The sequence below is a fragment of the Nomascus leucogenys genome, chromosome 10 (genome assembly GCF_006542625.1).
Source record: "Nomascus leucogenys isolate Asia chromosome 10, Asia_NLE_v1, whole genome shotgun sequence".
Lineage (NCBI taxonomy): Eukaryota > Metazoa > Chordata > Mammalia > Primates > Hylobatidae > Nomascus > Nomascus leucogenys.
The window spans coordinates 59,049,280-59,062,508 of record NC_044390.1 but is presented as its reverse complement, the minus strand read 5'-3'; the positions used below and the strand labels follow the sequence as shown (position 1 = coordinate 59,062,508).

General features: G+C 45.4%; 1 protein-coding gene across 1 annotated transcript in view; it reads right to left on the bottom strand.

The window, feature by feature from the left end:
* The window catches only part of ZNF433 (zinc finger protein 433), a 23,185-nt gene extending 9,956 nt beyond the window's left edge, over nt 1–13,229 (bottom strand). Inside the window, exon 1 of the mRNA XM_030820757.1 lies at nt 12,594–13,229. Coding sequence (XP_030676617.1) covers nt 12,594–12,596 — 3 coding nt within the window. The 5' untranslated portion in view covers nt 12,597–13,229. The remainder of the gene's footprint in view (nt 1–12,593) is intronic.

Genomic DNA, 13,229 nt, shown 5'->3' with positions numbered 1-13,229 from the left:
TCCCAGCACTTTGAAAGGCCGAGGAGGGCGGATCACAAGGTCAGGAGATCGAGACCATCCTGGCTAACACGGTGAAACCCCGTCTCTACTAAAAATACAAAAAACTAGCCGGGCGAGGTGGCAGGCGCCTGTAGTCCCAGCTATGCGCGAGGCTGAGGCAGGAGAATGGCGTGAACCCCGGGGGGCGGAGCCTGCAGTAAGCCGAGATCGCGCCACTGCACTCCAGCCTGGGTGAAAGAGTGAGGCTCCGTCTCAAAAAAAAAAAAAAAAAAAATTAAATGACTTTCAAAAATTACTAGGGGATATCAACTGGATACAACCTGCTCTAGGCATTCCTACCTATGCTATGAGTAATCTATTTTCTATCCTTAGAGGAGATCCTAGTCTCACTAGCCCTCAGCAATTAACAAAAGAAGCTGAGGCAGAGGTACAGCTGATTGAAAAGCAAGTCCATAAAGCTCAAATAAATAGAATAGATCCAGAGAAGACTCTAGATTTGCTAATTTTTTCAACTCAGCATTCACCTACTGGTGTTATTGTCCAAGAGCAGGACTTAGTAGAATGGCTTTTTCTGCCACATACTAACTCACAGACTCTAACTCCTTATCTGGATCAAATCGCTACTATGATAGGAAATGGGAGAACTTGGATTGTTAAATTACATGAATATGATCCTGGAAAAATTATTGTCCCTCTCACAAAGACACAAATACAGCAAGCTTTTCTAAACAGTCTTACTTGGCAAATCCATTAGCTGACTTTGTGGGTATTCTTGATAATCATTTTGCTAAAAGAAAACTATTTCGCCGGGCGCGGTGGCTCACGCTTGTAATCCCAGCACTTTGGGAGGCCGAGGCAGGCAGATCACGAGGTCAGGAGATCGAGACCATGGTGAAACCCCGTCTCTACTAAAAAACACAAAAAAAAAATTAGCCGGGCGTGGTGGCAGGCGCCTGTAGTCCCAGCTACTCGGAGAGGCTGAGGCAGGAGAATGGCGTGAACCCGGGAGGCGGAGCTTGCAGTGAGCCGAGATTGCGCCACTGCACTCCAGCCTGGGTGACAGAGCGAGACTCTGTCTCAAAAAAAAAAAAAAAAAAAAAGAAAACTATTTCAATTTTTGAAATTAACTAATTGGATTCTCCCTAAAATAACTAAATTTAAACCAACTGAAGGTGCTGACAATGTCTTCACAGATGGCTCTAGTAATGGCAAAGCTTCTTATTCCAGCTCGAAAGGTAAAGATTTTCAGAAGCCCTGTACTTCAGCTCAAAAAGCAGAGCTTTTAGCTGTAATTGAGGTATTGACTGCTTTTGATATGCCTATTAATGTGATTTCTGATTCTTCATATGTGGTTCATTCCACACTATTAATTGAAAATGCTCAGTTACGATTTCATACAGATGAACAACTGATGACTTTATTTAACCAATTGCAAACAGCAGTTAGGAGTAGAATGCACCCTTTTTACATCACTCACACTAGGGCTCATACACCTCTTCCAGGACCTTTAACTGAAGGGAATCAAATGGCTGATGGTCTAGTTGCTACTACAATATCTAATGCCAGACACTTTCACAATTTAACCCATGTTAATGCCTCTGGTCTCAAATGCAGATACAGAATTACCTGGAAAGAAGCTAAAGCTATTATTCAGTGATGCCCAACTTGCCAAATGGTGCATTCCTCATCTTTTACAGGAGTTAATCCTCAAGGATTGGAACCTAATTCTCTTTGGCAAATGGATGTCACACATGTTCCCTCGTTTGGGAGACTAGCTTATGTACATGTATGTGTGGACACCTTTTCTAACTTTGTCTGGGCCACATGCCAATCAGGAGAGTCTTCTGCCTGTGTTAAATGTCACCTTTTGCAGTGTTTTGCGGTGATAGGCATTCCAGCTTCTATTAAAACAGATAATCCCCCAGGCTATGCTAGCCAAGCTCTAGCTACATTTTTCTCCATCTCGAATATTAAACACATTACTGGCATCCCATATAATTCTCAAGGATGAGCCGTAGTGGAAAGAATGAATCTGTCCCTGAAACAGCAGTTGCAAAACAAAAACGGGAGAAACAGGGACTACGGGACACCCCATATGCAACTGAATCTAGAATTATTTAAATTTTTTGAGCCTGCCTAAAGGCCAGATGCTATCAGCAGCTGAACAGCATCTACAGAAACCAGCTGCAAAGACAGAAGCAGAACAACTGGTTTGGTGAAGAGATCCAATAACAAAAAGTTGGGAAATAGGTAAAATAATAACTTGGGGTAGAGGTTATGCTTGTGTTTCTCCAGGACCAAATCAACAGCCAATCTGGGTGCCATTGAGATATCTAAAGCCATACTATGAGCCAGATACCCAGGAAGAGGTTTGGGGAGGATCCCAAAGACTCCCTGGTTGCAGCCATGTCAAGACTGACACTGAGGAGGACTCCAGCTGTCACGAGCAACACCTGTCAAACACAGCCACCTATCTGGGGACAGATCAAGAAGCTGTCACAGATGGCAGAAGAAAACCTGAGGAAAGCGGAACAACCAGTCACAATGAGTAATTTAATGATAGCTGTGATAGCAGTGATCACCATTGCCATGAGTATTCCTTCAACAAGGGCTGACACAGAGAACAATTACACTTATTGGGCATATTTATCAATCTTGGCTGGCAGTAATGCCTGGATGTAATCACTCTATGACACAGTTACACACGCCTTCTGGTCTCAGTATTTACCATAATAATCTGCTCCTAGAATTGAGGCATACTGCCCTCAAAAACCTATTTGTAAACAGGATTGGACCTGGTCAGAAAAAATGAACGTACTTGTTTGGGAAGATTGCATTGCAGAACAGGCAGAGATGCTGTACAATGATTCCTATGGAAATATTATTGATTGGTCCCCTAAGGGGATGTTTAGCTTCAATTGCAACTCTGAATCTGTGTGCCACAGCCACACTATGTTCAGCTGGTCTGAACAAAATGGTCAGATGGTAGAAATGGTAAGAAGTACAGCAAGAGTTCCTATTATCTGGAAACATGGTGGTATAGTGGCACCTCAACCTCAAATGATATGGCCCGCTGTAGAAGCTAAATATAAGGATTTGTGGAAACTATTATTAATGGCTCGTAATAAGATCAAAATTTGGGAAAAGATAAAAAAGCATCTAGAAGGACACTCTAGAAACTTGCATATTGCAAAATTAAAAGAACAAATATTTAAAGCATCCCAGGCACACCTGACCTTAATGCCAGGAACTGGAGTGTTTGAAGGAGCTGCAGATGGATTAGCAGCTATTAACCCATTAAAATAGATAAAAACACTTGGAAGCTCTGTGATTTCAATGATGATTGTGCTTTTAATCTGTGTTGTCTTTGTATAGTCTGCAGATGCGGATCCCGACTCCTGCGAGATGTAGTTCACCATGATAAAGCCGCCTTTGCTTTTACTGTCTTGCAAAAACAAAAAGGGGGAACATGTTGGGGACAGGCTTCCAAATCTGGCTATAAACAAAAACTCTGCAGCACTGTGACATGTTCATGATGGCTATGATGCCCACGCTGAAGGTTTTTGGTTTACCAGAATGAGGGCAAGGAACACCTGGCCCGCCCAGGGCAGAAAACCACTTAAAGGTGCTCCTAAACCACAAACAATAGCATGAGTGATATGGGCCTTAAGGACATGTTCCTGCTGCAGATAACTAGCCAGAGCCCATCCCTTTGTTTCCCGTAAGGAATACTTTTAGTTAATCTATAATCTACAGAAACAATGCTTATCACTGGCTTGCTGTCAATAAATATGTGGGTAAATCTCTGTTCGTGGCTCTCAGCTCTGAAGGCTGTCAGCCCCCTGATTTGCCACTCCACACTCTGTATTTCTCTGTGTGTGTCTTTAATTCCTCTAGTGCCACTGGGTTAGGGTCTCCATGATCAAGCTGGTCTTGGCACTTAGGCTTCAGCTGATATATGTCAGGACCAGGTATAGAATTTGCATGTCTTTCTTCCATTTGGTGAATTCTCTTGCAATTTCTTTTTTTTAAGCCTATAGCAACCAGTATTCCCAGGAATTCTGCAAACCATGTACTAACCTGGCCTGAACCTGCTTAGCTACTAAGATCAGTTGCATTCAGAGTGGCATGATCATATACTCTCATCTTTTTTTGTTTTTTTCAATTTTGTTTTTTTGAGACAGGGTCTCACTCTGTCAGTCTGGAGTAAAGTGGCATGATCATATTTCACTGTGGCTTCAACCACCTGGGTTCAAGTGATCCTCCTGCCACAGCCTCCCCAGTATCTGGGAGTGAAGTACCATAGGAAGAATTGTGACCTAAGGAAAAAAAAAGTGGGACCCGTGTAGATTATGTGGCTCAATGTTATGGTCAAATGACTAGTGCTGTAAAAAACAAAATCTTAATCAAGAAAGTGAACTACCATTCCACGGAAGGTTCGTTACTAAGTAAAAATAAAATAAGATATAAAAATATCACATATCTGATATCAACTGCATAAAAAAACATGTAAAAATAAAATATACTGATAGGGATGCATACCCAGGTTGTGAAACTATGAAGAAAATAAGAAAACAATAATTATCATTCGCAATACTGGCTCCATCAATATTTTGGTTCACTATGAAATTGTTTTATGTGTTTTGACCATATGTAATATTTTAGTTTCTAGAGTGGAAACTCTGTGCAGAAATAACTATCTGTGCATATGGAAATACCAGCAATGACCCGTTGAATATAATTTTTAAAAAGACAACATAGCCTATTAAAACAAATTTGTATTACAATTAATTTTCTTTTTAAAAATGTTTTTATTGGCCAGGCGCGGTGGCTCACGCCTGTAATCCCAGTACTTTGGGAGGCCGAGGTGGGCGGATCATGAGGTCAGGAGATCGAGACCATCCTGGCTGACACGGTGAAACCCCATCTCTACTAAAAATACAAAAAAATTAGCTGGGTGTGGTGGCGGGCGCCTGTAATCCCAGCTACTTGGGAGGCTGAGGCAAGAGAATGGCATGAACCTGGGAGGCAGAGCTTGCAGTAAGCTGAGATCGAGCCACTGCACTCCAGCCTGGGCAACAGTGTGAGACTCTGTCTCAAAAAAAAAAAAATATTTTTACTATTTTTGTTTTGTTTAGAGACAGGTTCTTGCTCTGTCACCCATGCTACAGTGCAGGGGCATGATGACAGCTCACCGTAGTCTTGACTTCCCAGGCTCAAGCTATTCCTCCCTTCCTGAGTAGATAATAATACAGGTTCCTGCCACCACACATGGTGAATTTCTTAATTTTTGTCAAGATGGGGTCTCTTTTTATGTTGCCCAGGCTGGTCTCAAACTCCCGGGCTCAAGCCATTCTCCCACCTCAGCCTCCAAAAGCAATTAATTTTCTTGAAGTCCCAAAAAGTCTCAGAAAGGATATAAAATGATTATTATGCAAAAAGTACCCATGGAAAGATATCAATGGAAAATGTAATAAATTTAAAGATGTCATATGTCCTTAAACACACACTGATTATCACTGTGATGTAATCTCTCTGAAATACATTTCCATGAAATGCACAAGCAGGTTTGTTTTTTCATTGAAATTAAGAAAAACTATTTCTAAACACTGAAATAGAAGACAATGACTAAGAATAGCCAGGATAAGCTGGGCGCGGTAGCTCACACCTGTAATCCCAGCACTTTCGGAGGCAGAAGTGGGCGGATCACCTGAGGTCAGGAGTTCAAGACCAGCCTGGCCAACATGGTGAAACTCCTCTCTACTAAAAATACAAAAATTAGCCTGGCATGGTGGCATGTGCCTGTAGTCCCAGCTACTTGGGCGGCTGAGGCAGGGAGAACTACTTGAACCCAGAAGGCGGAGGTTGCAGTGAGCCGAGATTGTACCACTGTACTCTAGCCTCAGTGACAGAGCAAGACTCTGTCTCAAAAAAAAAAAAAAAGAATAGCCAGGATGTTGTATAAAATATGACTAAGGGATGTTGTGACATAAATGTTTGCATTTTCCCACTCCAAATCATACAGTGACACCCTAACCTGTAATACGATGGAATTAAGATGGTATCTCTGACAAATCATTAGAAGATTTGAGCATGAGAGTAGATCCCTCATGAATGGGATTAATACTCTTATGAGACAAAGGATAGCTTGTTTCCTCTCTCTCTATCATGTGAAAAAATAAAAAAAATAGCTGGCCAGGCACAGTGGCTCACGCATGTAATCCCAGCACTTTGGGAGCCTGAGGTGGGTGGATCACGAGATCAGAGTTCGAGACCAGCCTGGCCAAGATGGTGAAACCCTGTCTCTACTAAAAAATACAAAAAATTAGCCAGACATGGTAGCAGGCACCTGTAATCCCAACTACTTGGGAGGCTGAGGGAGGAGAATTGCTTGAACCCGGGAGGCTGAGGTTGCAGTGAGCCGAGATCAGCCCACTGCACTCCAGCCTGGGCCACAGAGCAAAACCTGTCTCAAAAAAAAAAAAAAAAAAAAAGCCATCTGCAAACCAGGAAGCAGGCTCTTACCAGGCACCAGATCTGTCAGCACCTTGAACATGGACTTCACAACTTCCAGACTTCCAGAACTGTCAGAAAGAAATATTCATTCTTTTTTTTTTTTTTTTTTTTTTTTTTGAGACGGAGTCTCACTCCCAGGATGGAGTGCAGTGGCATGATCTCGGCTTACTGCAACCTCTGCCTCCCAGGTTGAAGTGATCCTCCTACCTCAGCCTCCTGAGTAGCTTGGACTACAGGTGCGCACCACCATGCCCAGCTCATTTTTTGTATTTTTAGTAGAGCCGGGGTTTCACCATGTTGGCTAGGATGGTCTCAATCTCTTGACCTCGTGATCCGCCTGCCTAAGCCTCCCAAAGTGCTGGGATTACAGGCGTGAGCCACCACGCCCAGCCTAGAAATGTTTATTCTTTAAGTCACCCGGGTCTATGGGAATTTGATATAAAAGCCCAAGATGACTAAGATAGACAGGCACTAGCCCCAGAATACATCACAGCTTTGAGATCTATACTAATAAAGAGAAAATGATATTAACAGAGAGATGGAAATATAGACCAATGGAGAGGGTCCATAGGTACAAAAACACAGAAAGAATGAGTAAGACTAAGAATTGGTCAGGCGCAGTGGCTCACGCCTGTAATCCCAGCACTTTGGGAGGCCGAGGCGGGCGGATCACGAGGTCAGGAGATTGAGACCAACCTGGTTAACATGGTGAAACCCCGTCTCTACTAAAAATACAAAAAATTAGCCAGGCGCAGTGGCGGGCGCCTGTAGTCCCAGCTACTCGGGGGGCTGAGGCAGCAGAATGGTGTGAACCCGGGAGGCGGAGCTTGCAGTGAGCCGAGATTGCGCCACTGCACTCCAGGCTGTGCGAAAGAGCGAGACCCCGTCTCAAAAACAAAAAAAAGACTAAGAATTTGCAGGCACAACAGATTGACTATAGTAAAAAATAATATATTGTACATTTTGAAATAACTAAAAGATCTGGGCATACTGGCTTATGCCTGTAATCCCAGCACTTTTGGAGGTGGAAGCAGGAGGATTACTTGAGCTCAGGAGTTTGAGACAAGCCTGAGCAACATGGTGAAACCCCGTCTCTATGAAAAATACAAAAATTAGCTGGGTGTGGTGGAACACATCTGTAGTCCTAGCTATTTGGGAAGCTGAAGCAGGAGGATCACTTGAACCTGGGAGGTAGAGGTTGCAGTGGTGTGGTTGGCTCACGCCTGTAATCCCAGCACTTTGGGAGGCTGAGGTGGGCAGATCACAAGGTCAAGAGATTTGAGGCCATTCTGGCCAACATGGTGAAACCCAGTCTCTACTAAAAATACAAAAATTAGCTGGGTGTGATAGTGCGTGTCTGTAGTCCTAAGCTACTTGGGAGGCTGAGGCAGGAGATTCACTTGAACCCAGGAGGCAGAGGTTGCAGTGAGCCGAGATTGCACCACTGCACTCCAGCTTGTTGACAGAGTGAGACTCCATCTCAAAAAAAAAAAAGACACAGCAACTGACCAACATTCATGTTAAAATATATATCAAGCCAGGCACAGTGGCTCACACCTGTAATCCCAGCACTTTGGGATGCCAAGGGGGGCGGATCACTTGAGGTCAGGAATTCAAGATCAGCCTAGCCAGCATGGCAAAATCCCTTCTCAACTAAAAAAAATACAAAAATTAGCTGGGCATGGTGATAGGCACCAGCTACTTGGGAGGCTGAGGCACAAGAACCGCTTGGACCCAGGAGGCGGAGGTTGCAGTGAGCCAAGATTGTGCCACTGCACTCCAGCCTAGGCAACACAGTGAGACTCTGTCTAATAAATAAATAAATAAATAAATAAATAAATAAAGGAATATCAAAAAACAAAACAGACTCTTTGTGGAAATAAGACACGAAATTTGGGCAATACTGGAAGACCTCATCCCTACAAAAAATAATTAGCTGGGCAGAGTGGCATGCACCTGTGGTCCCAGCTACTCGGGACGATCAAGTAGGATGATCGCTTGAGCCCAGGAGGTCAAGGCTGCAGTGAGCTGTGATTACACCAGTACACTCCAGCCTGGGTGACAGCAAGACCCTTTTTGGAAAAAAGAAAAAAGTCCTCCATCCTGCAAAGAAGAAGAACTGATTTATTTTTTATTTTTTTTGAGACGGAGTTTCACTATTGCCCAGACTGGAGTGCAGTGGCGCGATCTCGGCTCACTGCAACCTCTGCCTCCCGGGTTCAACCAATTCTCCTGCCTCAGCCTCCCAAGTAGCTGGGACTACAGATGTGTGCCACCATGCCCAGCTAATTTTTTTTTTTTTTTTTTTTTTTTTTTTTTGAGACGGAGTCTCGCTGTCGTCCAGGCTGGAGTGCAGTGGCGCAATCTCGGCTCACTGCAAGCTCCGCCTCCCGGGTTCGCGCCATTCTCCTGCCTCAGCCTCTCCGAGTAGCTGGGACTACAGGCGCCCGCCACCGCGCCCGGCTAATTTTTTTTGTATTTTTAGTAGAGACGGGGTTTCACCGTGGTCTCGATCTCCTGACCTCGTGATCCGCCCGCCTCGGCCTCCCAAAGTGCTGGGATTACAAGCGTGAGCCACCGCGCCCGGCCATTTTTTGTATTTTTAGTAGAGACAGGGTTTCACCATGTTGGCCAGGATGGTCTCGATCTCCTGACCTGGTGATCTGCACCCCTCGGCCTCCCAAAGTGTTGGGATTACAGGCGTAAGCCACCACGCCTGGCCAGAACTGATATTTTGGGTACTCTTTGTAATTCACCAATCTATCTACCATACTTTCTTGTGGAAATTATTTCATTTTTCTCCAGTTATAATAGTAAACTTTCCCTATTTTTCTCCAGTAGCATTCCTAAAACTAGTCCCTATAACGCCACTGGAAATCACCCACAACAAAAGGATACACCTGAGAAATGTACTACACTGCCTGTAGAGAAGAAAAAAAATATTAAGAAATGGAATAGAAGACTAAATAGCGATTTTTTTTTTTTTTTTTTTTTTTTTTTGAGATGGAGACTCGCTCTGTAGCGCAGGCTGGAGTACAATGGCGTGATGTCAGCTCACTGCAGCCTCTACCTCCCAGGTTCAAGGGATTCTCGTGTCTCAGTCTCCCGAGTAGCTGGGATTACAGGCGTGCACCACTACACCCAGCTAACTTTTGTATTTTTAGTAGAGACAGGGTTTCTTCATGTTGGCCAGGTTGGTCTTGAACTCCTGACCTCAGGTGATCCACCTGCCTTGGCCTCTCAAAATGCTGGGATTACAGGTGTGAGCCACCACATCCAGCCATTTTTCTGAAATCTACCTCTTTCTGGCCTGTGTGTAAAATTTTCTTATTTTGCAAGCTCTAGTGAAAAATGCAATTTACAATTAATAAAAAACCTGAAGCTGCAATAAGTGAACAATTATTTACAAAAAGACAAACCCACAGAGAGGCAGTGCTGACTGGAACAGTGATGTTTGACTCAAGTGCCAGCACAGGCCATCCTATCACATGGGATATTTCTCTATGCCCATCCTGCTCACTGAAGTGCTGAATGACTATTTTCCAGCAACACTGCACTGTGCCCCTGTGTGCCCCAAGTGCATTTCCTTTTTTTTTTTTCCTCTTTTGAGACAGAGTCTCACTCACTTGCCCAGGCTGGAGTGCAGTGGTGCAATCTCCGCTCATTGCAGACTCCATCTCCCAGGTCCAAGCAATTCTTGGGCCTCAGCTTCTGGAGTAGCTGGGACTACAGGTGTGTGCCACCACACCTGGCTAATTTCTTTTGTATTTCTAGTAGAGCCAAGGTTTCACCATATTGGCCAGGCTGGTCTCAAACTCCTGGCCTCAAGTGATCTACCCACCTCAACCTCCCAAAGTGTTGGGATTATAGGCATGAGCCACTGCACCTGGCCAGTGCATTTTCATTTATGAGGCTGAGGCAGGAGAATGGCATGAACCCGGGAGGTGGAGCTTGCAGTGAGTGGAGATCATGCCACTATACTCCAGCCTGGGCAACAGAGCAAGACTCCATCTCGAAAACTCGAAACAAAACAAAAACAAAAACAAAAAACAAAAAAACGGGCCGGGTGCGGTGGCTCACACCTGTAATCCCAGCACTTTGGGAGGCCAAGGAGGGTGGAACACGAGGTCGGGAGATCAAGACCATCCTGGCTAACACGGTGAAACCCTGCCTCTACTAAAAATACAAAAAATTAGCCAGGCGTGATGACGGGCTCCTGTAGTCCCAGCTACTCAGGAGGCTCAGTCAGGAGAATGGCGTGAACCCGGGAGGCGGAGCTTGCAGTGAGCAGAGATCGTGCCACTGCACTCCAACCTGGGCGACAAAACAAGACTCTGTCTCCAAAAAAACAAACAAACAAAAACAAATAGTTGATATTACAAATTGAAGAAGGAGAGTTGGTGTCTGGAAATTTTAGAAAGGAACTGAAATTTTAGCATTGTACTGCAAGCTCTCCAGAGGTAGGCCAGGGTCACAGGGTGGAGGGTTTGAGATCTCGCTTCCCATATATTTGGAAAATGCAGAGAAGTACCAGTCAACTGGGGAGTGTTGAAAATTTTGAATAAGAAGTAATTAAACTTAAATGCCTATAGTACTCTAAGATCTTGGCCAAGAACATGGAAATCAAATTCAAATGCTATTCATATAAAGTACTAACTTACGTGACAGACAGTATGTGGCCTGAGAAAACAATAACAAGTTACTAATTTATTGGGAAATGAAATATGGGCTTAACCAGGTACAATTGGTTGAGTAACCTCTGATTATACAACCAAAAATTTTCCGCTGTATGGTCTGTGAAAATAAGTAATTCAAAAATTTAAGCTTTTGGAACTCTAAATTATCTTGAAGTTTAAAGTAATGTGATTCTGGAATTGAGTCACCTGACAGACACTGGAAAGAGCCAGCTGGAACCCTCCCACACCTGACTACAGATTAACCATCAGACAGGCTTCACTATACCTGGACAGGCCTCATTATACCTGCTTCCCTTAGGAGTTTACACATAGCCACTGACCCACCTTCATGGTAAAGCAGACATCAGCCCACTGAAAACACAGACTCTCTGTGACAATAAGAAACCAAATTACAAACAAGACCTAAGGCCATGCAAGGCAAGAGGTAAGTTAAATCTTAGAATTCATAACATCTAAAGAAACAGGTCTTTTGTTTTGGGTGGGATGAAATCACATGACAGATACCAGACCCTCTTCACTTAAGCATTCCTTCCTACCACCTCGAAATTTTAGACAAAGCTTCACACTCTCCACCAATGGCCACCTACACAATCCCTCAACCACCTGCACCTTCTAATCCCCCTTCCACAGGTCCTGCCTTTTCTGCCAAAGGAACTTACACCTTCCAGGCATTGACGCATGATTTTCCTACAATTCCTGTCTCCCTGAAATGAATAAAACCAAACTGTCTTGAGCCGCCTCGGGACCACTTACTCCAGGCTCCCTGGGGTTGTGTTTTCCACAGCCGAGGCCTCTCCTATTGGGCTCTGAATAAACTTCTTTAAGTTATTTTACACAGTTTGGCATTTTCCGTTAACAAATTACAAGCCAGGACTGGGTGTTTATCATTCAGGAATCTCAAAGGAACTCTTTAATTAACATATTTTTAAAAAATCCTATTCTGAGAAGCAAAACTCTAATTGTTAACGTGTCTCAGTTTAATTTTTAAGAGGAGAAAGGAGCTACTGGGGACCCCACAGCCCACCCTCCTCCTACACAACCTCCCACAACCGAGGCGGGATCCCCCATGACCCTCGCGTAGTCCCCGCACAATCTGGGGAGACGAGGGGCAGCGGGCGCGGAGCTGCCCAGAGAGGGCTCTGGGAACTGGGTGACGGTCACCGCGCAGAGACGGGACGAGACGCCCGGGTCCCAGCTGCCGGCCCAGCCCCACCGTGGGGCCAAGGGGACCAAGGGCCGAGCTGTCCCACGGGGAATCGGGTCCCAGACCCCAGAGTCGCCGCGGGGAGGCCCGGGTCCCACAACAGCCGGTTCCGGCCGGTTCCGGCCGGTTCCAACCAGCTCCTCCCCCGTCTCGGGACCCCTGGCCCGCACGCTCACCATTTCTTGCCTTTCAGGTGACTCCCACGACCAGTGCGGGTCACCGCACAGGCGGCAGAAGCTATGGCAGAGGCACCTGAACCCTCTCGGAGGGGAAAGCCAGGCTCACAACTTCAGCTTGCCGCCCGGAGCCAGGGACTGAGGAGAGCAGGGCCTTCGCCCTCCCCAGTGGACTCTTTGGCAGGCCCCGCCCCGTGCCCCTGATTGGACGAAGCGCCGGGCCCCGCCCCCTAAGCTGTAAGTGACAGTAGAAGCTCTTGGTAACGGGGCTCTGAGAACCGGTTTGACGGGATCCAGCGATAGATTCTTTAAGCCAGAGGTCTGTGACCTTTTTAGCACCAGAACCGGTTTCCTGGAAGACAGTTCTCCTACGGGGGCAGATAGTTTCGGAATGAAACTTCCACCTCAGATCAGGCATTTTATCCTCATAAGGCGAACCCAACCTGGATCCCTCGCATGCAAGGTTCACAATAGGGTTCGGGCTCCTATGACACACTAATGCCTCTGCTGATCTGACAGGAAGCATATCTCTGGCGATAATGCCCACTGGCTCGCCCGCCAGCCGCTCACCCCCTGCTGTGCGGACTGGTTCCTTACAGGCCATAGACCGGGGGTTGGGGACCCCTGCCACAGAGT